The 27791-nt window shown below is 45.8% G+C and overlaps 1 protein-coding gene and 1 pseudogene across 1 annotated transcript; one reads left to right on the top strand and one right to left on the bottom strand.

Moving 5' to 3' along the window:
• Positions 1-387: 387 nt before the first annotated feature.
• LOC115635212 lies at positions 388-12084 on the bottom strand (annotated as a pseudogene).
• A 3402-nt stretch (positions 12085-15486) lies between these two features.
• LOC115635213 (perilipin-3-like) lies at positions 15487-23422 on the top strand. Its single transcript, XM_030533573.1, has 7 exons — positions 15487-15552; positions 17267-17459; positions 19315-19394; positions 20595-20850; positions 22373-22554; positions 22812-22940; positions 23048-23422. The coding sequence occupies exons 1-7, from the start codon at positions 15487-15489 to the stop codon at positions 23420-23422; spliced, it is 1281 nt and encodes a 426-aa protein (XP_030389433.1).
• The last annotated feature ends 4369 nt before the right edge of the window (positions 23423-27791 follow it).

A 27791-nucleotide genomic window follows, 5' to 3' on the forward strand; every position in this document is an offset into this window, starting at 1 on the left:
ATGGATAGAAGTGTTGCAATACGAGCAGTTGATTGCTTAGAGTAGAGGGGAAAGTGAATATCAGCAGCTCAGGGTCTACCTAAACACCTGCTGCAATGGAAAGAAATCCTCTAGAAAGTTTTGCTCTAGACACCTGCACAACAGGTGTCTGGTAGTTCTATATTTATGACCTACTAATTCAAGTTTTACACCCTCCCTGTCCAGGAAATTTGTACTAGGCTTTGAAGTGATCTAGAAAATGCTTTAAGCACCACTGAGTAGGTTAGGTCTTCTAGTAATCTATCCCTTTGCACACAGCTTTGATTAAGTGACTAGCAATACAATACATGACTGATAGATGAGAACTACATGTTTGATATGTACCATTTGCATGGAGAACCACCTTAAGTCTCAAGCCTAACACCCCTTAAGCTGGAATATCCCTCAGTATTATCTAACCCATAGTGTTGCCCAAGCATGGGTAGGGAATGTAGTTCAGAGCCCACACAGCTCATCAATACCACTTCAGCTTATTTCCTGCAACGTTATGCTAACACTAAGATTCCATAGCAGGCTTGGATATGGGGACTTTCAGCCTCCTCTTGGAGGAGAGCTGCAATTCTCTATGATATCAGGTTATTCTCTCCCCCCCAGTCACCTGCCTTATGATTAGAAAAGTAATATTTGTATTTGGCAAGGATGCTAGCAGGATTCTCTAATCTGTTTCCACCCTATGATCTTCCTGGTGCTGCAATTCTGCAGAGGTTCTGCCAAAAGGTAAAGGGTCCCACTAGCCAGGAAAGGTGAGCATTATGCACCACATATTCGAACAGTTCATCCACATATTCCTAGGCCTTGAGCAGATTCTGCTTGCTGCAGGTCAGGATACTGGTAGACAGGCCCTGGAAGGAGCTGGCCTTGGAGAAGACAGAATGGACCTTGTGCAGATTATGATGAGCTTGCTGCATCTTGTCCTGAATGCTGGCAGGAAGGCCTTGGATGCTAATGGCTAGGTTCAAGCACATGGTCTGCAGCTGCTGGGTGATTCTCCAAGACATGACTAGAACCAGAGTATCCACCTGCTGGGATAAAGCAAGTCTGTGTTTGAGAATATATTAATGGGCAGGATAGGGCACCACTTCCAACATGAATTAATATCCAAGTACCTCTGGCCGTGCAGATCCTTTGTCAATTACTGCAAGCTCCTTCTTAGTCCACTCCAGCCACAACTGGTACAGCTTCTGCTGATCCTGATGCAGTTCCTTACCTACACTCTGCTTGACATTCTGAATCTGAAGTGGGAACAAGAACAAGGTGTTTTCAAACTTTACTGTAGGAGGACCAGCCTATGAAGCAAATAGTACCAGTACAAAGTCTGCTGGACAGAAGTGTCAGACAAGTCTCCCATGGATATCAGAGATGATTGCAGTCATGTAGGTTAAACCAGAATACTTTAGAGGAAAAAGTTGTGTGGTTTGCCCTTTGGGGCAGGGTTGTCCCAAGGAGCTACTAGCACAGACTAAGGACCACCTACCAGGTCAATGGTGTGCTGGATCTGAGAGAGGTTCTCCTGCATGCTCTGATGAAGCAGTCTCACTTCGCCAGTGTGCCTACCTGCAGTCCATGGGCAGAGTTCAGTGGACAGAGACCCCAGACGCACAAAGTACTTCTGCTGCTGTTCCACAGAAGTCACCTCAAACCCCTTCACAGACGCTGCTAATTTAGCTAAGGGAGAGAAGGATACACAATTTAGGCATCCCTGCCAGTGCAGTCAGAAAGACCATGGCTATTTCAGAGCCCTCACTAATATCTGCCTTTTCCATTAGGAATACATCACCGGTATCTTCACCTTCATGTTCCTCTCTATCAGCTCCCTGGAAGGTAGGTGTTCCCCATCTAAGTGGCATCTGCCACTTGCTTGGGAGCCTCCCCCTGCCTTACTACATTCAAATTTCCAGTCATGGTGAACTAGTGTCATCCAGTTATTTCCCCAATCTAGTTCATCATCTGTTATGGGGAGAGAGTGATCCACCACATCTGCCGATTTCTCCTGCACAGCTTCTGCTCTGCTCACAGCCCCAAGCCCCAGTCTGGAGCCCATGACTGTGCTCATGCTGCTGGTTACTGCGGATTTTGCTGCCTCCATGGTTTTGTCCAGCACCTCAGTCACTCTGCTGTTCATGGCATCCCTGGTACCTGTCACCAACTCTTTGGCATCCAAAAGAACCTAGAAAAGGTCAAAGGTCATCACTTCATGATACTTCACATTCATGACTGTTTAACTTTAGTTCCCTCGTTGACAGGATAGACACAGATGTGACACCTCAAAGGAGGCTTGCAAAGAGGACACCATTACAGTGGTGCCGACACCACTAAACTGGTCAGAAGGCCACAGCAGGGGTCAGAAGTGCACAGCCTCGCTGGAGAGTCAGTCTACTATAGTTAGTGGCCTCACTTTAGGCATTCAAGTTTGGAAGCTTTAGCACAAGGTTTAGCTAGCTACAGCAGTGAGGAAGTGGTCAGTTCCCACTATACCCAGCCTGGAAACTCAACGGACTGACAGCATTTAGCTAGAAGCTAGATAGAAATGTTTGTCAGACCATGGCCCTCCCTTCCATCTAGGGCCTCAAAGATGGAGTTACCTTATCAGTCGGCTGATGAAGGATTGGCAGTTTCTCCTCCAGTTTATCTAGTCCTTTGCAGGCAAATTCGTTTGCTGCTGCAACTGTAAAAGTTGACACTAAGAATTAAGTTTCCCAAATCTTGTTTAAAAAAACTCTAGTAGCTGACAGTCCTTTCTGCTCTTTGATTTTTTGGTTCTGCAATATCCTTGCCATGTGCCAAGGCACAAAGGCGCTTTCTCAAGTGTTAATATAGTGTTTGCTTTAGCATATTGTGGGATGTGTTTGAGTAGAGTCTCACTGAAGGAGACTTCCCCTTTCTCAATTAGAAATCATGGACAAGCTTCATTTATAGGGTCATTAACCTACCCCAAGAAAACACCTTAACTTGGCATCTCCTTGCATGTTATGGGAGCCTTTTACTATAACCCAGTGCCAATACCACATGTAATTAATCAGTGGAAACATCTCCAGACAAGAGACTCAGAGCATAAAGCAAGACCTCTGTTGTGACCTCATTCTTTCCCCAGACACAGCACTTGTTAATGCTGACTATTAGCAAGTGTTACTGAGGTTGTAATTGAGGTTTTGCATTGCACTATGAGGGAAATTATTGTGTAGTACATTTCCTTATCTGTCAAAGGCAGAACGGAATTTACCCAGCCTTAATCTCTTAAGACACAGTTTGCTTACACAGTTTCTTGTTTAATATAGAAAGTGTAGGAGGGTTCTAGAGGAATGGATGCCTCCCACCTCCCTCTGGCATGTAGGGATCTGCAGGGAATCCAGCTGTTCCATCTTTAGGCTTTAACACCAGTGGTGTCTGAAAACCCAAGAGCAGGGGGAAAACCTTGCAGATGCTACATCTAGTCTGTTGGGGCAGCCACAGCTCCTCAGAGTCCATGTGCAATTTTCAAAGGCTAGATATCTGCCAGTCCTGGGGAGCCCAGAGCTTCTCACTCAATAACCCTAGATTTCACTCCTGGGCTAAGCAGTGGTTCTCAGCATAGATTCTCACTTCACTTTCCTAATGAGGATGAGATACAGGGTGGCCACCTTCCATGATGGAAGCTGCTGACATCCAATTGGATACAGAGCTACCTGTGACAGATAGGTCTCAAGGATATTATGGGAAATTGCCCTTATTGTATTAAGTTTATATGCTATTGTGGACCAAGACTGTACCCAACTTCTCTAAGGGGATATATTGAGAGTATGCTAGCCAAGTTCAGACTTCTGGGACAAGTGTTAAGGAGATTTCCTGGGGCAATCTCTAGGTGAAGTCAGTCACAGCTAGGGAATTTGCAGTATGCAAAAATCCACTACTTTGGAGCTACACCTGTCTGCTGATTGACATTCTGTACCAGGTAACATCAGAAGCTCAAGCTTACAAATAGCTGCTCTGTTCTACCTTTGTTCTGGCTTGGGATCAGAAATCAACTTGTAGACACAGAGAAACCTACTTGTGGTGTTTTGAGGACTAAAAAGCAATCAGAGCCTAAGATGGAGTAGAGGGTGACCTCTGGTAACCTTTAGTATGTGTAGATTTTTTTGTTTAATGGTTTTTGCTCTAATGCAGTCCTTATTGAGAAAGGATTCCTACTGCTGCTAGGGTTACCAGTCATCTGGCTTTCAACCAGAATATAGTCAAAAAGGTACCCAGGCGTCCCTGGCCAGCACCACTGACCAGGTGGCTACAGTCCAGCTGGGAACACAGCAGGGCTAAGGCAGGCTCTCTGCCTGCCCTGGCTCTGCATTGCTCTTGGTAGTGGCTGGCATGTCCCTGAAGCCCCTAGGCACAGCATGCTGCCCCTTCCCCTGCCCCCCCCATCACTAGCTCTGCAGCTTCCATTGGCTGCAGTTCCTAGCCAATGGGAGCTGCAGAGCCAGGGCCTGCTGATGCAGGCAGCACATGGAGCTGCCTAACTGTTCCTCTGCCTAGGGGCTGCAGGAACATGCTAGCCACTTTGGGGAGTCACTTGAATTAAATACCACCCAGAGCCTGCACCCCAAACTCCCTACCCTGAGCCCCCTCCTGTACCCTTACTCCCTCCCAGAGCCTGCAACCTGCACCCCTTCCTGTATTCTAAACCCCTCAGCCCCACACCCTAGCCTGGAGCATACTCCTGCACCCCAAGCCCCTCATCCCTGGCCCCACCCTAGTACCCATCCCCCCAACTGGAGCCCATGCCCTTCCTGCACCCCAACCCCCTGCCCAGAGCCCCCTCCTGCACCCCAAACCCTCACCCCAGGCCTCATCCCAGAGCCCACACCCCCAGCTGGAGCCACTACCCTTTTCTACACCCCAACCCCTTGCCCCAGCCTGGTGAAAGTGAGCTAGGTTGAGGGAGAGCAAGGGGAGTCCACAGGAAAGGGGTATTAGTTTGGTTTTCTGTAATCCCAGGAACTGCTGCCTCAGGAGGCAGTCATTACCCATACCATGCAATGGAATTAATGGAGAGGCTGCACCAAGCCAGTGATGGGCATAGAATGTAGTAGGGCAGGGTCAAACTGTTTATGGGGTGGGAAAGAGGGGAATCAGGGTATTGACTGCAGGGAATTGTGAAGAGTGTGCATTCTGCATAAAGATTATCCCTATGTCAAAAACCTGTTTTGTAGGGAGGCTGGAACTTTTGATTAAAGTTGTCTTTTTTTTTTTTTTTTTTTTTTTTTTTTTAAGACAAAGAAAGACAGACAAGGTGTGATGAAATGAAGTCTATTGTAACTTTCTGGGGAGGAAAATACTTTATCTCTAGAAAAGAGCTGCCTAATATGGCTGACCCCATTCCCCATCCACATCTGTTACACTATGTCCTCTAACTGAGAGAGGACACTCCCCTGCAAGGTTAAACTAGAATCCAGGAGGCCAAATCCCAGCATTAGTATTGTCTGGACAATAGTCATGTAGCTCCCTGGTAAAATGTGCCACATCCCCCTTCAGTGGAGCTCCCAGAGAGAACAATTACTCCTCTAGCATACGTGGCAGGATTGTGGGCTGAAGGTTCAAACCCTGCTGATTTCCCCCTCCGTGGGTTATCTGAAGGATTGCCCACAGTAGAATTCCTTAACCTTTGTGAATGGTTTATGTCATCCAGTGACATTTCCTTGGGCAGTTTATACTAAAGCCCAAGCTCAAGCATGTTTCAAGTTGTCCTGCATTTAAGTCTATGGTCACAGTGGCAAGAGTTGTTTGAGCAGCAAGGTAGCCCTTGCCCATAACCCATTAACCTAGGAATAGTTAGAAAAACTCCAGGTTGACTCACACATTTGGAGACACTGTCTGCACATGAGGTTGAAACCAGCTTTCACCAGCTAAAGCCAATCTTGGCCGTGCCTGTAATTCATGCTCATTAGCCATTTTGGCTACATTCCTCCCACTTTATGCTGTGCAGAAGACATTGTCCCTGCAAAGTGAAGGCTTTTGTCACTAAACATCTTAAGGGTTATTTGTGTAATCAGACATCACCTAGTATTACGGACACTTGTTGCACAGCTGTTTGGCAGTTACTTTTCAGCAGCGATCTGGGTTGGAGGTGAGAGTTACACTCTGAATGTGGCGGGGGCTGATTTTCTTAGTAATTACAAACTTGCTGTTGCTAAGAAGGATCAAGCTTTTGTATAGTGGGGACAGGTCACCCATGGCAGTGAGTTTAGTTGTGCACATGGCCCCTTCCAATCACACATTCAGAGATTGTGTATCGCACACATTCCTCCACACGTTCAAAGAGAATTGCACATATAGGTACAGACACAGCAGTGAAGCCTAGTAATGGTAAGTCTCCATTAGAGAGGCATTGTTCAGATGCTGAAAGACTCAAACTCTGACCTGCCTGGAGTCACTCAGCTAGATGGAGGGGAGTGGCTTCCACCTAGGAGATGAGCCAGCATGAGGTTCTCGTGTGGGATTTTACACAATGGAAGCCTATGTGATCACTTGGAGACCCGCCCCCGCAATACAGCTTTATGCCATGGATTACTCACTCTGAGGTTTAAGTTTAGTCAGAACTGGCTGTGCACAGCTGATTGTCGCTTCAGTCATAGTCTTCACTCCTTTAGCTGTCACATCCCCACATCATATCTTTGTGTGAAGGTGCTTTTTAGTGGAGGTGTAGGCCATGGAAACCAGTTCACAGGCAGAGCTGACCAAAGGCATGTTGGCCACCCTGCTCACTACATTCTGGCAAAGAGAAGTCACATCAAGAAGAGATCTGCTGTAGAACGAAGGGAGGTTTGATGGTTTTCCCCCACACGCTCAACACATTGGTCAAGGAATGAGAAATTCCCAGTCCCATATAGACTGGAAGGTTAAGTGACTCTCCAGCCAATTATGGCTTTTGTATTTGATGCATTTAACTAGTCAGTAAGGAAATGTCCTTGTCTACAGCTGTGGGATTTGAATTTCTCAGAAATTCAGCTAGAATTAGACCACATGTGCTTAGAATTAGATCACAGCAGTGATTTCCATTACCAGTTACCTCTCCCAGGTTTAGCAGCCTTATTCATGACTAGGCAAGTTTTACAAGGCCCTAGACCCTTGGAGAGTCCGTGCTTATAGAGCCTGAAGGGTGCTACTGCAGATTTGTCTGGTCTCTGTTAATGGCCAGATAGCTGCAGAGTGGCATAAAACATGGGCTACCAACCTGCTGTGCACGTTCCCTGCTCTCTGGGGTGTCAGCAGCAGGAGTTTGGCTTTTGTTTTCGGACATTGTCTAGTCAGACCACTAAAGAGGAGAGAGAGAGAGAGAAAATATAGTTACAAGTCAGATCTTTGCCCCTTCCCTAGACAGTGATGGTGCATGGCTGTGAAAATGGAGCCCACTATGAAGACAATCTGCTCTCCTCTTCAGATTGTCAGGGCTCAGTGAAGGGCACAAAAGCCTGATCTTCAAGTAAAATTCATCCATTTAGATTAAATACAAGTGCACCTACCCAAAAGTCTGGCTATCTTACAGCAATGCAAGTCACATTACTAGGCAACCAATATATTCCAGAAGTGCTCAAGATTAGCTGCTGGAGGAACCAATCAGCCATAGAACCTTTGGCAGTCTTGACTTCCCCACCCTACTCTCCGTTATTTGTCCCCTTGTTAGCAGTTATGTGATTGAGAGTAGTTTGACTTCCCCTCCCTAGTTTCAGGGTTAAAAGCTCTACTGATATAAAAGGAGGCAGCTGGTTTGTCATGTGATTAGTAGCCCTAGTGAGCAAATCTATGGCACTCGGAGTAAGAAACTCTCAGGTGGAGCCCTAGCCACTTACAGGGTTTAGGCTAATAAGTAACATTCACAGGACACTCCCACTAAGAGTTATGAGGGCACTAGAATCCAAGCTCAATAAGAGCTACTGTGCAAAGGTCGACAGCTCTTCCCTCACCACTAATTAGAGTTTCTAGAATTTGAGGCCCAAGTTGATGTAGCAAGACAGACTAAAACAATCTACAGCAGTGAACCATTGCCTGAAGCCACTGTCACACCTCAAGTGATATAGGAGGGTTTCCTTCTTATCTGAAGGTTTTAGTGGGTTATTTAGTGTTTATTAGATTAGGAAAACACTTGCATTAGGAGTCCTAAACTGTGTAGTATCTCAATACAAGGGATCTGAGAAATACAAGCCAAACAAAGGCAATTTGGGGAGGTGAAAGCTACCCTTCTTAAGGTCTCCAACAAGTAGGCTTTGCCACTATTTAACAATTAAAAGCAACTCTATTTGAACAGAAATAAGAACATACCTTTTACAGTAAAGCAACCAGTTTAGAATAAAAAGTAACTTCCACAGCACTTCTAAACAACTTTGCCTCAGATTTAAAGAGCAAAAGAAAACCTCTTACCTAATAAATTAAAAGTTGCCTCTACCCCCTTACAGGTTCAGCATCATAGAAGCTAGACCATCTTCTGCCTTTATGTATGGGCAAGTGATGTCATCATGGGAGGGGAATCAAAGGACTGACAGCTTGGGGCAGCAATGAGAAGGAACCAGACTGTGCTTTGACCAATGAGGAATGGAATAAGGATGAGCAACTGGGAGGGAAAGAGAGAGATACAGACTTCAGTTGAGTTGCAATTGTTCATTCACCTCATGCAATTCAAGCTGATTCTTCTAGTTCTTGGATTCAAATGAGCCAATGGATTTTAAAAATACACAGAGGGCTCACCTAACATGTTTATGGTAATTGCTTTTGGGTGGCAATGTTACAAGTAGCAAAGCCCTGGCTGAGTTCAGGAGCTTGCTCCTCATGATTGCTAATAAAACTTTTGCACTCCCCTCTCTCCCTCTTGTAGAATGCCACTTTTCCCATTTTTTGCTTAGAGCATGTTTTAAATATTGTTGGTATTACTGACTTGCCTCCATTAACTGTACTCAGATGGAGAGAACACATTTTCTTTCCAAAACCTTTAAGACATTACATAGACTAGCTTTCTTGTGCATATTAATTTCATGATTGTAAGAAACAACCTCTCGGGACTTTCTAGAGCTGGAAATAAAAACTGTCCCATTTAGCAGGGGTAGATTCCCAGCTTTCCTGTGGTGTGAGTGTGAGGGAAGAGAAGCTTCTATGAATACCTATATGTAATAATGGTATGAATATTGTAAGTAACCTGGTCAGTAAGGTAAAGTTACTGTGTAACAATGGTGGGTTATTGGAATTTCTGATATGACTCTATCTATCTAACTTAACAGGAGGCAAAGAGGAAAGCAACACAATACATATAGACCAAGCCACCCCTCCCACACACTAGAAAAACAATGGAGCAAGCTTCTAGATTCAAAGGTCCTGTCTCCCACAAGTTGCAGGCCTTGTTTCGCCAAAGTTAGAGCTGGGAGATTCAAAAAGATAAAAATTTTTAAAATCCTTTCTTAGGGGCGGACACTTGTCAGAATTTGACTCCAGGGAGACAGGTGGACACAGGGAGGGAGTCTAAGCAGTAGGGCCTTCCCAGATCTAGGAAACGGTATGGCCTTAAGGAAAAAGTAGACTAGTCTGTTCTATTGTTTTTAAGATCTGTTTTCTCTGAAAGCTTTTGCTCTAAGCAAATAGTTCTTTGCTCTCGGGAGGCTGCTTGGTAGTCATTTTACCACTATAATTGCTCTCAAAATGAAAAGGAACAGAACTGCAGGTACTGAACACAAAGTCAGGCCTGCTGAGGCATAGGCACTGGAACAATTTTTTATAGTAGGGGTGCTGAAAGCAGTTAAACAAAACTGTAAACCCTGTAAATGATAGAAACCGCTTCGAATGGGGGCGGGGGCTACTGCACTCCCAGCATCCCTAGTTCCAGCACCTCTGTGCTAAGGTAATCACAGTTAGCACCTGGGAACTGCAATCCAAGGCTCAGTCTGAGAGTAGAACCCCATGATCCTCGAGTGAGGTGACAGCTTGTGGCCTGGGAGCGGTGCACTTAAATATACCAAGAGGGGTTTAAGGTGCTATTGCAAATTACACATTTTAACCCTGAGGAGAGGGGAAGGGAAATCATAAAGTGCTGATCCTAAAACTTATCATTGGTCCAAGCCTGACTATTGCCTAGCCTAGGCCTTAGGTGAGCGTCATTGTTTATAACAGTGGTTCTCAACCTTTTTGGGCTCAGGACTCATTGGTAGGTATTTATGGCTGGTCACAACCCAGTAAATAGTCTGGGGATGGAGGCTCTGGGACAGAGCCATCACTAGGCATTTTAGCACCCAGAGTGAGCAAGCATATCTGTGCCTCATACCAGAGGCAGCACATGGGGGCACACAGGTTCATGTATCCCCCCACTCCCCCTCCCGATTTTTGGGTTGTGCCCTCCCAACCTAGACAGAGTGGGTGGCCAGCTGAGGTGAGTCGGGGGTGGAGGTGGCATGCCCTCCCTGAGCCCTCTGCATGTGTAGGGGTTACAACCTGGCTGGTATTTGACTGGCCCAGCCAAGGTTTTTAATTGATTTGCCAGTTGCCAGAAAAATAATTTAATCTGCTGTGGGTCGGGGGGTTATGTGGGTGTAAGATTTGCATTATCATCACACGACACTGGGATCTCTAATGTTAAACGTTTCTGTGTCCAGCTAAAGACACTGCAGTGTTCCCACTTCCGCAATTTAGGCAACAGCAGATCAAAACCGTTCATAATACAGCAGTTGTCTGCCCAACAACACACAAGCCCACTGTGCATGTGTGTGAGAGAGGGTTTGAGTCATGAGAGAGTGAGGAAACGTGCAGTGTTATCAATCTTATATGTGTTGTCTCTTTGCATACTATACGTGGCTGTTGAAGAGGGGTTGCGGAGTTGCCTTGCGGTTGGGGTTCTGGTTGCGACAGGCTTGCCTTGTGGGGGGTAGTGTCAGGTTTTTGCATTTCAAAGATGGTAACCTTACATGTGGGGCTGGCCCCACCGAGTCCCATCGACCCCTGCCACACATGGCTGGCCCTAGCTGCCTGGCAATGCCAGCCCAAGCCACCCCTGCAGCTTTGCATCCTGGGCAGCTGCCCCACCCTGGTTATGGTCCTATCCTGGGGTGGTTTTGGTCGGATCCTGCCCCCTAGGGCTTAGCTGGACTCCTGTTATCTTGACGCCTGGGCCTAACCTGAGTAGCGTTGGGATCCCAGAGGCTGCAGTGCCTAGAGCAGGGAGGCAAGCTTAGCCAGCCTTGTGGGACAGGAGCCACAGGAACTACCACATCACCCTTTGAAACATTCTGATGACCCAGTTTTGGGTCCTGACCCACTGATTGAGAAGCACTACTGTATAGGATGAGTAGGAGAGTCAGGAGAGAATGTCACTTTTGTAGGAAAAAAATATTTTTCTGACAGGCTGAGGTTTCTTTAAGATGCAACTGTTTGAAACTGCTCAGAGACCCAGAGTGTAGCTGTAGTCCTACTGGAGACAGCTGAGGGCCCAGTCCTTCAAATTGTTCCATGCGTCTAGCCCCATGTATCTGCACCAAGCTCCATTGACATCAGTGGACCCCACAAAGGTGCAGGAATATGCCCAAGCAGAATAGTTCATAGGATCAAGGACTTAATGGGCAGAGTACAGCAGTCTGCCTGCAATTAGACCTTCCTGGAAATTGCACCCTATCAAGCAACAGCTGGTAGTCAGCACAAGCTTGTCCTATGTGTACAGGGTAGGTAATAGGGATTGCCATTAAAAAGTCAGCATTTAACCAGTTACAAAGTATACACTTGAGAGGAAGGATGGTCTAAGTAGATAGGGTGTTAGTCTAAGGCTTGTGAGACCTGAGTTCAATTCCCGGCCCTAGACTTCTGTATGACTTTAGGCAAGTCCTGGCCCAGACCCTTGATGGTATTTAAGTGCCTCACTTCTATTGATATCAATGGAAATTAAAAGCCTAAGTACTTCTGAGTATCTGGGCCTTGGTTCCCCAAGCAGTATTTCCCTACCCCCCAGCAATGCCATGAGGCACTCAGATACTGTCCTGAGGAGGGCTAGATGGATACTACAGATACTCTCTGTATGTCTCCAGCAGCTATTGCTAGTAACTGCAGGTGCATAATCATTTTTTAATGTCATTCACCACATAAAGAGCTTGATGCAATGGGCTTTCCTAGCTGACTATCTTGGGATTCAAAACATGAACTTCACAGAGTTCTTTATCTGTTTTGAAACTTGTCTGGGAGCTGGTAAAATGAGCCTGTTGCAAAGAGCACAGCAATGCTGGAAAACATCAGAATGAGTGGCACACAACCTCCATCATGGGGAGAATAAACGCAATCTCATTCTAAACCCACCTTTTCTCTTCTTTGGAGCTTTTCTGCAAGACAATATTCCTCTGAGGATGAAATTTCCCATGGTTAGACCCTGATCCTGCAATGAGCACCATGCCAGAGGATCCCTCTTCCCACAGAGTCCCATTCAGGTTAGGATCAGGGTCTATGTCATTTTCCATCACTTATGACATTTTTTTGTCATTGAAATGTCTTCAGCTATGTCAAACTTCATCATTTAAGCTTTCTTACAACGCTTGGTGCCAGAACTTGTATTGCTGAGTCACGCATTCATTAATGAGAAAAGCTTTTCCTAACTAGCAACTGTTATGACATAGGCTGTGTCTTCCAAGACCCAACCGGCTGGATAAAAGGTAACTGTCAATCAAAGAGCCGGAGGTCTCAATTGGTGTCACATGTGGTGAACAAGTCACTTTCCTCCTAGGATCCTCTCCTCTTGCCTAGAACTGCAACCACATTCCATGTCCCATTGGTCAGGACAAGCAATGCACCTGGCTTGTGTGAGCTCCCCATTTGCTGATGTCAGTAGCTATATATTAAGGGCAGAGTGAAGGGTGTATTGTATGGTGCTTGGATTGGTGAGTAGAGATTCAGGTAGGAAGAGAGGTGAGTAAGCTGATTTCAAAGCATTAGACTTGTTTCAACCCTGATGGTTTTGTTATTTAATACAATATAGTCAGTTGTTTCTCCTTGCTGCACCATGATGGGGGGAAGAGGAGTAATTGGTTTTAAGCGAAGAGGTGATTTTTCTATTGCCTATCTCTAACAGAGAGCAAGAGAGCTATTATCCTGCTTTAATGCCCTCAAATCTAAAGGTATTCCTAAGTGCTTGCTGAATAAAGTTTTTGGTCTCCATAGGAGGCAGAATTCTGAAAAGAAGCTGTAGGGTGTTAGTCTAACAGCAGGACTGACTGCTTATATTTAGGGTGGGAGTGATAAAAGGCTGGAATGTAGAGGTCTCTTCTCTGACCTGCTGCTGTTCTCTCCTCTCCACCTCTGAGTAAGAAACAAGGTGGGTTTTTACTGCAACCAGAGCCTTTGATTAGGAAGGAGCTGGCAAAAAAATGCTAATTATCTGGAGGTGGGAGTTGAATACAATGAAACATGTGGTGAAGGTTTCAGAGTAGCAGCCATGTTCTGTATCAGCAAAAAGAACAGGTGTACTTGTAGCACCTTAGACTAACAAATTTGCTTGAGCATAAGCTGTAGTGAAGATTCTTCATTAAGCTACTGCCTGCCTCTTATAATGTCTAGGTATTATAATATGAGGTCTTAATAAGGTCCACTCCAGGTGTTTAAAAGAAAAAAATCTTGACACTTGTAAAGTAAAAAATGTGTCATTTTCATTTTTTATTTCTATTTTGGGGTTCTGAGCCTTCAGAGTTCAGGCCTTCCCTCCACAGCAGTCAGAGTTGGAAACTCTTCTAACACAGATTTAGAATGTCAATTGCATGATATGGGGCTGGAATTTGGAGTGGGGCGGGGAACAGACAACAAGTGGTGAGAACAGTAGAGTCTCAAAACAACCTAGACCTGGTCTAGAAAGCAGACAGGCCAAAGCATCTATGCCCCACCCCTCAAGAAGAATCCCACCAAAACCCCAACTGTCATCTGCTTGTGTGGTATAGACAAGGCCTTATGTTACCATGGGATCTACCAGCACATGGACTGTGTTCCAGAATTGAAACTTAATCTGAAAACTTGCATGTCTGGGTCTCATGTCTGTGACAAAAACCCTCTGAACTACTGACATCTGTGGACATTCAGAAACAAGTGTAATTGGTGTGCTGCTGTCAATTGGGTGTCTAGTTATCAGTATTCAGAGTTCTATTACCCTTGTGAATATCATGGAAATGATTTTTCCGATAGCAACAGGCTGAGGATCCTACCTCACCACTTACCAAAACATCTAGCTTTGTCAATAATGCCCCCTTTCTAGGTTCATTTTTGGCTAATGAAGCATTGTACTGAAAGTCAAACTTGTGGTGAGAGGAGGAAATATGCCATGTAAACAAAACCTGAGCCCTTGTGATGACACAAGGGGACTGATTCTTATTTTAAAATTTAAAAATAAGACTGAGATTTTCTTAAGCTGCCCAGACTCTGGGACCCCCTGCAGAAATGGGAATTGGGGGTGAGCTTGCCACAGGCTTGCTAAGCTCTAGCCATGGCTTTCATGGAACAAATGCGGGGAGGGGCAGCTGTGTAACTTTTTTTTCCCTCTTCTCTCTCCACCACCACCCCCAGCTCACATGGCTTTGCCTGAGGGGTAGATGTGCTTGTTGATCACAAGGTAACACTTTGGAGTGGGGCTTTAAGGAAATAGCTGAGGCCTGCAGCCTGGGGAACAAGCAGTGCATGCCAGCAGGGGGTGACTGTCAGTGGAGATGTGCTGTGGTGATCACATCGCACCAGGCCTCAAACCCCAGCACAGGGTGCCAGGAGCCTTGAGCTGCCAGTCAGCTTGCGCCAGCTAGATCCCGTAAGGGCAGATGGGATCAGGAGTGTGAGGGGAAGGATTAAAATGCCAATGAAGGGGAGATCGTCACCAAGAGCAGCAGACCCTGGGGCAGGGAGGTCAGTGGTGCATGAGCTGGGCCCTGTAAAGCCTGGTGAGCTGCAGTAGTGAGATCCTGCCTGCAATGTGAGTAGGCCTGGCTGGGCTTTGCTTTCCCCAGAGCTGGGCCAGCTTCCCAGGTCTCAAGGGAAACCTGAGACTTTAGGATGAAGGAGAACTTTGTTCAGCAAAGATGGATCTTGGTGCCTCTGGACCATTTTGGGGCTTTTTTGGGAGGGGGAGGGGGAATGAAGGTGCAGTTGTACTTCTGCTCCGAGAGCATGAGGCTTGATTGGAGATGGTGGCTGTGCTCTCTGGTGGGAGACCTTGAGTATAGACTCGAAAACAGTCTGAACAAAAGCTACTTGGCCCAGTGATCCTGAGCAGGTTGCAGACTCTAGCGCTGCTTGGCTGCCATCCCTCTGAGTGCCTGGATTACTCCTCTGCTCTCGCAGTGGGGCTGTCTTGCAGACTCCCTTTGTAGCAGCACCCTATTGCCTTCAATGCATGTTGCAGTTCTTGAGTTGTACTCGCTCTGTTGGAGGCTGTAACTTCTACAAGTCCTGACTGAACTGCTTGATTCTTGCCTTTCAGTTGCATCTAACTAGAAGATGTCTGACGAGAACCAAACAACTGCTCCTGCTCCTGCCCCTGCCCCAGACAGCAAGGAGCAGCAGGTAACTGCTCCACAGCATGTGTAAGATCCTGATCTGTGCTGCTGCCAACCAACAGAGGCAGCTTAGTCCTTCACCAGTGTCTAGGCATGCAGTTGTAGTGCCTCTGTTGCAGTGACACAGGGGCCTTTTTCCTCTTAGTCCTGAACCAGCACCTAATGTTCTTGAGTGGGAATGGTCTGTTACCACTGGTGCTCTCCACTTACCACAGTGAACACACTCTAGCTTATACCTCTTAAGTGGAACTCCCTGGGTCTGATTCTCCACTGAAGTGCAGCAGCATTATGCTGGTGGCTGAGTGGAGAATAGGCTGGCTCTTTGAGCCAGAACTTGGCAAGTGCCCCTATTAATTTAAATTCCCTCTGATATCTTTACCAAAGTGATGGGTGCTATAACTTTTTTTTGTTTTTGTGCTACATGGAAGTGGCTTGTGGAGAGCCTATTAAAAAGCTTTTTGGCTCAATCTCAGCCATTGCCTGCCCTAGGTAAAATGACAAGCCTCAGTGAGACTCCCTAGCTTGCTGGCCATCAGAGAGCTAGTTCTTACTAATTGGCTCTAAATCTGCCACCATGCTTGACTTTCCCATGCCACTTGCCTTCTCTTCTCCAGCTTGGTAACTAGTCTCCTGGCCATCCTCTGGGACAGGCTCCTGGAGTATGCTGTGGTGTAATCTGTCAATGACATGCCTGACAAATTCAGGCCACTCTAGGTGAACATCTAGACCAGGGATCCGCAACCACTGACATGCAGCCCACCAGGGTAAGCTGGCGGGTCAGGCTGGCTTGTTTACCTGCTGTGTCTGCAGGTTTGGCCGACTGACATTTGCTGTTGCAGGCCAATGGGGGCTGAGGGATGTGCTGGCTGTGGCTTCCCACAGTCCCCGTTACCTGGAGTGGTGAACAACAGCCAGTGGGAGTTGCAATCAGCCAAACCTGCAGATGTGGCAGGTAAACAAACTGGCCAGCCTGCCAGGGGACTTACCCTGGTGGTCTGCATGCCAAAGGTTGCCACTCCCTGATCTAGACAACTCCTGTGAGTTGTCTCTGCCCTGAAGGAAGCATGTCATGAAAGCTTATGTTGGGGTGTACATAAAGCCCAGATACTAGTTTTCTGAGCTACCCTGAACTCCCTGCTAAAGAGGGAGGTCCAGGGCTGACCTGTCAAACTGCTGAAGGGCAAGTGATGTGTACATTTATGAGTTTCTAGCACTGTGGTTTACAACACCCCTCTGTGCCTCAAAACTAGAGGGAGGAAGGGGAACTTGCTTAAGGCAGGAACTTATGTGGTATGTATTTAAAAATCTGATTTGGTAGGGGGACTACCTGGAGAGTTGCCTAACTTCTACTGGAAGACAAGGCTGCTGGAGGGGAGGGGGCAAGTGGGGCAATTTGCCCCTGGAGCAGGGTCCTTCACTTGCTCTCAGGGCCCTGGAAAACTCTCACAGGGCCCAGGCCCCTGGAGCCTCTTTCACTCCAGGTCTTCGGCCGCAATTTGGCGGCAGGGGGTCCTTCTGCTCCGGGACCTGCCGCTGAAGTGCTGGGTCTTTGGCTGAAGACTCCAGGCCCCCTGAATCCTCTGGGTGGCCCTGCTGGAAGAATAGTTTTAAGGCAGGAGATCCGTGGCAACAAAATTGTTACATAGTGAGGGTTATAAAAGAAGACTGATTCTAGTATGAACTGTCACTTCATTTACATGACTGTTCTTCTGCCTTATTAGACCACAGCGAGTCAAGTGGCTGGTCTGCCCTTGTTCAAGTCTACTTATGACATGGTGTTGTCTACCCTGACTTCTGCCAAAGAAACCCAGCCATCAATTAAATCTGTGTGTGAGGCAGCAGAGAAAGTGACTGCCATGGCTGGTGAAGCTGTCACTAGTGCACAGCTGGTTCTAACTGATCTGGAGCCTCAAAGTGAGTAAGCTATGGGCTGGCAATGGCCTTCCTTTCCTATGGCATTGGGGAAAGCAAGTGGGTGCTTGGTGTTTGATGGGTAGCTTGTCTGTGGGAGGAGGGAAGCACCTCATAGCTCCAGTTCTGAAGAGTTCTGGACTTCAGTGCTATTTGGGGGGAGTTGCTTTACAAGTGAGCAATAACACTGTAATAACTGTTGCGCTAGCAGCTTCTGAAAGGCTTGAACTGGTCCCTGCTCCGAACATGTCATATCTGGAATAGACAATGCCCACACTAAAGAGGGGATGCTGTGAAAAGCAGTGATGAACATCACTTGCCCATCATCTTAGTTCAAAACATGCATGCTTCCAGTTTGCTCTGGGAAGGTGTCTCTACAGAACTTAGAAGCTGCCTGTCAGTCAGCCTCAAAGGAGCAGAAGGCTAAAACCACAGCAGACTGAAAGAGGGGTTCTAGGTCTATCAAGCCTGTAGAGTAAGACCACCCTCTCCTCTTCTCCCTCTGCCCTCCCCCAAGATCATTCATGCAACTCCAGGTGGCAAGGAGACTTGCTCTTTGCCTCCAGTGCTGAGAAAGTTGTTATGGTGTTCAGTGTGCCATACTAGGTGACTAAATCTGATGTGGACAGGAAGGGGAAGCCATTGTTCAGGGCAGTAGGCAACATAGATAGCTTTTTGCAGCAGTATATTGGGAAGACTGAAGGGGAGGTCAGAATCCAGTTGTGTCGAAAGGTGGTTGCTGAGGGGTGGGGGTGGGGAGTGCACTCACATCCATATCTGGGCCTGTCTTTCAAAAGTGCTGAACACTGGGCAGCTCCCACTGAGAATAAGATGAGCTGCTGAGTGCAGAGTCTTCCTAAAGATCTGGTCCTAGATGCAGATCTTGAGCAAACCTTTCTCTGAGCCTTTGTTGCACTGGCATAGGCAGCTCTGGCTTCAGGCATCCCCTGTTACAAGGTATAATTCCTCAGCTGTTCATTTGTCCTCACAGACAGGGTTCTCAGGACAGCAAATGCTCCTAGTGGCATATAAAGATACACTGCCAAGATCACTAGGCAGCTCAGGTGTCAGGTGATCTTGGCAAAGGAGGAGACTGCTCCCTGTTCTCTGGAGATGGCTCCTAAAACCTCAGCTTATCCAGCTGCTCAAGGCATAAAGAACATATTCATAGCTGCTCCCCACACATCTTCCATTGACTTCAAAGGCAGTTCTTTGCAGACTATCTGAAGCATTGACCCATTACATATTGGGATTTCTACCACTCTCTAAAGACAACAGAACAGCAGCATTAGGCTGGGTAAGAGCAACACCCTGTATGGAGGGGGAAATATTACCTGAAATAATACTGCCCTGGGAGGCTCTTGACCTAACTGCCCATTTATGTCTAGTGTCTTGGACTTGCCATGGGTGCTAATGGAACTCAATTTCTGTTCTGTGGGAAACTGGATTCTTTCACTTCAATATGGAAGCATCATTGCATGAAAAATTGTTTCTCAGGAAATTCTGAGAAATATTGAAATGACCTTATTAGAGACTAAATGAAGCATGCTGATGTTTTGACTATTATAGCAGGTTTTAGATTATAAAATTTGCTGTAAGTAAATCATCCTTATCAAAACATGGTGGCTTTCTTAACTCAACAGTCTGTTCTGCAAAACTCCTGATTTGTGTTTGAACTGGCATTTCCTGAGGGGAAACTTCCATTGAAAATTCTGACCAGCTTTATTCAAACAGCCTAGTCTAATGTCAGATGAGTAAAAGCATGCTTCTCCAATGTATGAAATGACTAACTTTTCTAGCATATGTCTGCATGTACTCTCTAAACCTGGAGACTACATGCTTCATATCTTGTCTCTAGTTGCAGTTGCAAATGAGGGTGGTTGCAAGGGCCTGGAGAAACTGGAGGAGAAGCTGCCAGTCCAAGAGTCAGCAGATAAGGTAATTACCTCTCATGGGTGGGAAGGTCTGGTGTTGATCTTCTAGAGAGCTAGTTCAGAGCTGCCCCTGAGTCTTCAGGCTAGTTGTAATTCTCAGCAAACAATCAAATACTTTATTCTAAGCAGAAAAAACTAGGAGTTTCTCACAAGAAGGCTGCCTCTTATCACACTGCCCTTTCAGCTGCTAGTTGGAACTGGACAAATTCTTAATTAGCAAATTTTAGTTCTGACTGTCTGAATTTGCCACAAAGTGATCCTTGATCATTTTACTTGAAATAACATGGATGTTATCTTACCTACCTTGAAGTTGGCCAGCAAAGACTCATGCCCTCTCCTGCTGTTTTGATAGATGAAGACCTGAGGCTTTTCTCAAGACTTTTTGTTTTGTTTTTTACCTTTATCAAACAGTCTGGTCTTAGTTTAGCTGGGAGATCTGTTAGATGGGGAAGGGAAGATCAATACTTCAGGGTGGCTGGTCATGCAAAACATTCGGAGTTGAATAGACTTTTTCTAAAAAAGAAACAACTCTCCCTCTCAACTGCACAACTTCAGGTCTCATGACCCTTGCAGTGATTCACTAACTTTTTAGGCCAGATAAGACGTGAACGTCTTTAAATATTTTTTTCTTCTGAAACTCCTCAGTCCTCTTAGGCATCCTAAAGCAGCCAAAAAGGGCATAAGCCCACCTTAGTCTCTGCTGGACACTTCTAAGCTTCATTTCCTGTGAAGTACTCAATATGTAAGCTGTCATGGTTATGCATAGATCAGACTGAATATTATCCCTGATAATGTACGGTGTAATTGATCCTCAGAGCCTGAAGCTATAAAGCTTAATGTGACATTTGCTCAGAGCAAATATTCAATAGCTGCTGTTTCTATAAATATTCCTGCCACTAAAATCCTCTGAGAATATAGTGGGGAGCAAAGAGTTAAATCTACTAATGTTCTCCTGACTGCTCATGAAAGTTCCTCCCAGTTTGATTTCACGTCCCATTGAGTCAGTCACTTAGGCGCTTGTCAAACCCAACCACAATCTCTAGTAACACTTGCTCCCACTCATTCTGGTGCCCAGACTCCATCTCCCATCCAGCTATAAAATTCTGGAGATTTTGGTACAGTCTCCTCAAGGTCATGCCCCTGTAGTACAGCACTGGAATAGGTGGAAACAAGTTTTTTACCAATTTGATTTTTTTTCCCCTAGGATCTCTTGGAGGACACCAGCTCTTTGGTGTCCAAAGAGGTAGATGCTGTGAGCAGCAGAATGACCAAGGTGGTAGATGTAACCAAGGAGACTCTTCAGGGCAGCATAGAGGCTGTGAAATCAATGGTGACCAGTGGCATGAGCACAGTCATGGGCTCCACAGTGGGCCAAATGGCTACGAGTGGAGTGGAAGCTGTGCTGGAGAAATCTGAGGATCTGGTGGATCACTACCTCCCCATCACAGATGAGGAACTAGGTCTGAGAATGCATGCTTGACCCTTAACTACAAATAGTACACATCTGTCTCTCCCTCCATTAAATAGATTTCCTACAAAGAGTGAGAACATGAGGCTGGGAAGGTGTGATATTTAAGTATTAATGCAGCAGGCTTGCTGAAGGCCTAGCCATTCTGTTACCTGCACCAGCGGTCTACCTAAATCAGGTTAGGTGTCAAACAGCTAGGTCCTACGAGGCTAGTGAGGGATTTAACCTGGACTCTGGCATAATCACTCTTGCACAGATCTCTTCCACTCTATGGGGTGGATACTTACCCTAATCTTCAGGGGGCAGGGAAAGATGCCCATCGGGGAACCTGTTTCAAGATACTCTTGGAGAGATGAGGCCAAACTTTTTGAAGTGAGCACAACTTGTAAAGCCAAGGCTTGGTACAAATGACTCAGGATCTCTCCCTGAGGAGAAAGCAGGTGGAACAAGGCCAAAGGGTCATATTCTTGGGGGTTCTGAGCACCCTAAGTCTCTTCAGGAAGAAGGTTTAAATAGAGCCAGTGCATACCCTCAATGCTAAATCTGTAGTAGGAAGCAATGTTGGAGGGATGGAGAAAGTTCTAGGTAGAAGCCCTGGAGTGAAGCGAAACAACTTCAAGGATAATATGGCTTTCTAGACCCAAAGGTCTCCTGGTGTCTAAAAGTAAGGGACTGATTCTTCACCATAGTTACCAACAATAGTTGTCACATGACAGTAATAAAGCTACCATGTTTTGTTCCCACTGGGTGAAGCTGAAAGCTACAGAATACTCAAGATGTCACTGCTATTTTCTCTAGCTGCATGTACAAATAGCTAAGTGACTGGACACAACTAGGAGAACTACCTAGGGAAACTTGCTAAAAGTCTTCCTCTCACAGGAATCTGGTGTGCATATTGAGTTAAAAACAGACAAATGAGGTGACAAGTGGGAGGGTAATTCAGACCTCTGTTCTGGATGCCTAAATCTGAACTCTTATTGCTGCACAGATAACACATTGCAGAATGCAAATGTACACTTGGAAAAGTCCTTGGGTATGTCTACATTGGATAAGACCCACAGCATGGCTGTGGTTTCCCTGGGTAAGCTGACACAGGCTAAACATTGCTGTGTAGATGTTTGGGCTCAGTCCAGAGACTGCAAATGAGGAGGGTCCCAGAATCCAGCCCAAGCCTGAATGTCTACACCACAATAAAACAGCCCCATAAGCCATTGTCAAGTGATATAGGCCAGCAGCAGGTGTTTAATTGCTGTGTAGATAAGCCCCAAAGAGTGACCCAGACTGAGCAGACCAGAAAGCCTGCAGTGGGGAAGGGGGTGGGAGTGAACACACTTTCATTGAGTAAAGGACTGGAAGACTCGTACTTGGATTGATACATCTGTTCTTCCTGGGTTGCTTCTAATCTTTTGCATTCCTCTATATTGAATGTGAGGCCTTGGCTAGAGTAGGTGGCTCATGTTGACCCCATGCCCTTCATCCAAAAGGGTGACTAACCTTGTTCTCATTCTTTACAGCAAGCTTAGCTGAATCTGTGGAGGGAGCTGAAGAGTCTGCTGTCCAGGGCTACTTTGTGCGGCTGGGCTCCTTGTCAGCTCAGCTCCGCCAACGTGCCTACCAGCATTCTTTGGGCAAAGTGAGACAGGCCAAGCAGGGCATGCAGGAGACCTTCCTACAGTTTCATGAAGTCCTTGACCTGGTAGGAACTCTGTTCCCTCATTTTTCTCAAGTATCCTGTCCTAATGCTATTTTTGTGGAAAATGGTCTTATTGGTTTCTGTGGCCTCAGATTCTCAATCAAGAGAATAGCTGTATTGTCCCAGCAGTGCTGCTGTGTCCAGCAGCCTCTCTATGCTGGTGTTGCCATCTTTATAAGTGGCTCAGTGAGGCATAAAATATACAAGTTTTTGTAGTGGAGATTCATCCTTTGCTCCTTGCTGATTCTGTCCCCTTCTAGATTAACTCTATCAGGCAGAATGTTGATCAGAAGCTTCAGGATGGCCAGCAGAAGCTGCACCAGATGTGGCTTGACTGGAGCAGCAAGCAGCCAGAAGGAAGTAGTGATGCAGTCTCTACAGAGCCAAAGGTATTGGGCTACTAGAAAGCAGTTCTGAACTGGGACATCTGGGCAGAGAAAATGGACATTGTTCACTTCAATGTGTCTTCTAAACCTGTTAACTTGCTTCTTTACAGCAGGTGGAGTCTCATACTCTGGCCATGTCTCAGAGCATCACTCAACAGCTGCAGGACACCTGTCAGACCCTGAAGGCCAGCATCCAGGGCCTCCCTTCCAGCCTACAGGAAAAGGTGCAGCAGGTTCTCAAGAACTTAGAAGACCTCCACAATTCCTTCTTTGCTGCCAAGTCCTTCCAGGACCTACCAAGCATCACCCAGAGCCAGGAGAAGATAACCAAAGCCCAGGAGTACATAGATGAGCTGCTGGTGTATGTAGAGCACAACACTCCTTTCTCTTGGCTGGTGGGACCCTTCACCCCATCTGGCAGAGCCTATGTAACACCACAGGAGGAGCCTGAGACAGAGGAGGTGACTCAGAAGAAGGCAGATTAGGGACCATATTATAGCTGTACCTAGCAAGGTCTTTGGAAAGTGCCTAATGTATAAAGGGGTAGAGCTTTTGTGGGAGGAGAGGGGACTAACTTATCTGGTCAGCACTAATATCACACCTTGAACCCAGTTGACTGCTTGCAGGTGAATGCCTTGAGAAGCTAACAAAGTAACTAAACTATTAGCCAATGGCTCTTTTCCCAGGAATACCTTAGACCCAAGAAAAGTCTTATAGCAATAGACCTTCAAGCCTGTTTAAAAAGTAAATAGGCTTTACACTGAATAGCTTCCTCTAATCCCCCTAGAGACCATGTATGGTGCAGAATCTCTAACAAAAAATAAAGCATTGTGTTTAAACACTATCAGTCTTTGACTATTGTCTCTAATTCACTTCTCTCTATGGTTGAGAGCATTTAATTGAAACTACATCTTGTGCCCTCTGAGCTGGGCTCTTCCCACTAAACCATCTTGCCTAACTACTCCTACATTCCTGACCCCAGCAGCTTCAGATAGAGGGGAAGGGGGAAAACAACCAACATGTATGACTAGTTTTTTTAGGGTGGGGTATATTCTCTGCACATACTACACAATAACAAAACTATGATTCAGGCAATAGTTAGTTCTGTCCCAATGGCAGTCTTAAAAGCCTGTACTCTAAAACCTCCAGCACTTTTAGGACTGTACAGGGTGCTTATGCTGAGACCTGCAGAGCTTCCTTCTACCTGTGCCAGGTCCTGAGATACTAGTCTCTGCCTTACAGAAAAGCCATTTGAGGTAATCTCTGGAGACATATGAGCTCATTCTGTCTGAATCCTGTATGATTAGTTTTGACTTACAACCCACTCTACTTTCATGCAAGGAACCATGAAGCTGGAGCTTTCCCAAGGATGGATCATGGTCTCCAGCATCCTATGTAGTGCAAGTTTTTAGTGGCAATCTTGCTAACTGACCTGCACAACTCATGAGTCTCATGCTAGCTGATCTTTAGAAACTTAAAGCAGAAAACCTGGGTGCATTTTGGGGGCAGGGGTGTGCTTTATTTCCTCTTCATTCCTCCCCCCCCCCCCCCACTTCTGAATCCTGGCATCAGAAGCTTCTTAACTGAGATGAGAACACAACAAACAAAGGCAGCTGTTTAGCAACCTTAATTTAGTCTTTTATCCTTTCTCTATAGAACTACTTTGCTATGGGACAGTGGTTGTGTGACCTGCAGAAGAGACAAGTCAGATTCCTAGATTTCCTGTCTGTCTGACTCTTGCAGCTGGGGCTCCTTAATTTTTTGGGGGAATTCCAATATAGCATAATGCTCACAGGAAAGACAAGGATCAGTATCCAGCCTCTAAGCTTCAGCTGCTGCAGGTAGCTTTCAAAAGCCAGAAGAATCCTTGGTGTCCAATTTACAGGCAACTCAGTACCCCTTGTAAAGTTGCCTTCTTCCCCACCCCCATCCTGTTCACTTGATTTCTTTCATATTTTTTTTAAATGACTTGTTGGTAAAAGTTGAAAGCTTTTAATTATGTGAGTGAAATATTTAAGCAAAATGTTCCTGGAGGAGTAGGGCAGCTTGGGGAGTGTTGGACACAGTCTGTGCTGAAAGGCATGTCTTAGTGGCTTAAGTATCACAGGCTCCTTCTCCTCCTCCTGCAATCCACAGTTCAAAGTCTTGTGTTCTGGTCTATTTAGGTTCTTACACCAGGCTCACCACACTTGTACCTAAGCTGAACTCAACACAGTTGAGTCTGGCCTGGTTTAATAGTGCCTGAGCAAAGGATTTGAACTGATGCTCATATACCTGAGCGTATTTTCAGGGATGCTGGGGACTTATGTCACTGGGTCTTGGTATGTCAAGATCACTGTTGGCTAGACTAGCAGAGTTTGAGCATTGTTCAGACTGCATAGCAGAGTTTTTCAAACCCACCATGATCTAGATCTGTTTAAGGGAGCAGGGATGTGGTGTCTGTGGGTGGCTTTTTTTTTTTTTTTTTTTTCCTCTTCTGATCTGGGGCCCAGCTGTAATTAACCTCTCTTCCAACTGATAGACATGGAGTTCTAGGTTAACATAGTTGAATCAGGGTTTGTCCCAGCCACAGCAGTTTTGGCCAAACTGCCTTCAGCCTAAGTTACTAGCTCAGTTTTTAATTGACCAGTTCCCTTAATTAAAAGCCTTTGAGGCACTTCTCAAGAGGCCTGGAGTAAGTGTTCCTACTATGTTGCTCTTGCATGAGATGAAACACTGAACATACCAACCCCCAGGTGTGCTGTCAGAACAGGTTTTTATGTTGGCTCTAGAGCCAGGGTGAGTTCTCCTGGCGGGAAGGAAAGTGTGTCAGAACTGATCTGTCTGTGAGCCAGGGAGAGACACAACAAGCTCTGCAAGGGGAGGCCTGCAGCTTCCTTGCTGACAGGGAGATGGCATGATTCAAGTGCTGTAGCAGCATTCTGTGTATCCCTGCCTCCAGTTCAGAGCGGAGGTAGGAACAGGATGTCAGTGTAGGTTTATTAGCAAGTTGGCAGCTAGTGTCTCGAAGTTCTAGACAAACAACTGCATTCTTATTTTTCTCAGCTAAAATTCTCCAGTTGATTTTTTTGTACACAGTTTTTACTTTAGTCAGCTCTGACAATCTGCTGAGTGTCTGTCACTTATGGAAGCAGATGTCTGGCTACAGCAAGCAAGGGCTCAGATTGTTGATGTCAGGAACAAAGGTTGTTGGAGTCTCTAATTCAGTTTTAGGGAAGACTGCCTTTCCAGCAATATAAAGCCTCATCATAAAAGCCTGCTCCAGCTCCCAGCCCAAAAAATCTAGGAAAGGCTGCAACCAGCCATTTACTTAACATAATGATATTGTACTTGGGGATTCCTATTAAACAGTGAGAGGTGTTAAGTAATGAGATGCTGCTTCCTCACTGCACTGACCTCTGAAGGTGTTAGGAACCTGAGGAATTAAGTTCACTGCTCTTTTAAAGGAGCACAACTTCAGTAAAATCTGGAGTTGACCTCCTTACACCAGCAGTGACTTTAGCTCCTGCTATAGTGATCAAATTTTCAATACTGATTGAAAGGGTTTCTTAAAGTTTTGTTTTGTAAAGACAATGACTTAGCAGATAGAGCACTGAACTGTAACTCTCACAGCCTGGGTTCTATTCCCAACTCTGTCACTCTCCTGCTGGGTGATCTTGGCACAGTCTAGTTACTGCCTCATGCTTCCGTTTCCCCCATCCATACAATGGGGACAGTGATACTAACCTTTGTAAAGCACTGTGAGACCTATGGTGAAAAGCAGAGTATGCAAGATCAGTATTTTTAACAGAAAACTACCCAAATACTACTGGGAAAAATACTGCTATCTATATGAGCCATGCTGAGCTGGGCCCTGAGACTCTACATTCACAGGAAGTGAGGGATCAGTCACAGGAAATGCTGATAAACTACAGAAGCTGGTACAACTGGCTACTTTGAGTCTAACAGGGGGTAAGGAGTGCAGCACTTTGGGAATGTGGTTCACTGGCAGAGATGTATGAAGGATCTTGATTAAAAGAGCAAGAACTTTCCCACCTCAGGACTGAGGTGCTTCCTAGTCTTGGACTAAGCCTGCCACCATCATTCACAGTTCCAGCCAGTTCCCATCACTTGTCCTGCTCTTTAAAATGTATGTTTTTAACAGCTCATTGAAGTTACACCACCAAAAAATGCAAAATAAAACCCACAATTACCCTGAATCTTCCCTGAAAAACCATAAAATTGGCTAGTTGGCAATTTAGATGTCTTGCTTAACTCCTGTGATCAGCTTTGACTCTAGCACTGAGATCCATCTCCATAACCATGCTAAATCTTGTGCCTAAACAGGAGCTGTGTGCTATTGCATTCTACCAGTCCCAGAAGCAGTGAAGAATTAAGCAGAATAGTTTTACCAGTGACCAAAGATGACAACTTTGAGCTTCAGCCACTTATGAAAAGGGCTGAAGGGATGGAATTCTTTCCAGCCCCTTGGACAACTACTTCAAATAAAGGGTTCTGAGAAGGGTGTTTATACCAGGACAGACTCTGTCAGGTGGAACACAAATCCATTGATCTCCATTCAGCTATCCCTCTCTGTGATACTTATAGAGCCCTCCCCATCATAATATCAAGCCTTCATTGCTATAATATCTAAAACATCCCAACTATTTTAAAAGAGAATACCACTCTTTTTGTCTTGCCTCCCAGGTTGTAGGGGAAATAGTGTAGTTTATAAGATCCTGGGAGAAAGGGTGGGGTTGTGTGACTATTTGTGTGTGCACCTTAAACTCATTGTGGGGAAACTGATTCAAAGAAATTAATTTGGTTCTGAATCCAGTGAGGTGGTTCTTATCTCTGGGGAGGGGGGATGAGTTT

This window comes from Gopherus evgoodei, chromosome 14, assembly GCF_007399415.2.
Source record: "Gopherus evgoodei ecotype Sinaloan lineage chromosome 14, rGopEvg1_v1.p, whole genome shotgun sequence".
Taxonomy (NCBI): Eukaryota; Metazoa; Chordata; order Testudines; family Testudinidae; genus Gopherus; species Gopherus evgoodei.

Excerpts from the sequence above, each read along its gene's own strand:
- LOC115635213 (XM_030533573.1), top strand. The coding sequence starts at position 15,487 with ATGTCTGACGAGAACCAAACAACTGCTCCTGCTCCTGCCCCTGCCCCA. Across the intron at positions 17,460-19,314 it reads AACTGATCTGGAGCCTCAAA|TTGCAGTTGCAAATGAGGGT; the intron begins GTGAGTAAGCTA and ends TCTTGTCTCTAG. Across the intron at positions 19,395-20,594 it reads TCCAAGAGTCAGCAGATAAG|GATCTCTTGGAGGACACCAG; the intron begins GTAATTACCTCT and ends TTTTTCCCCTAG.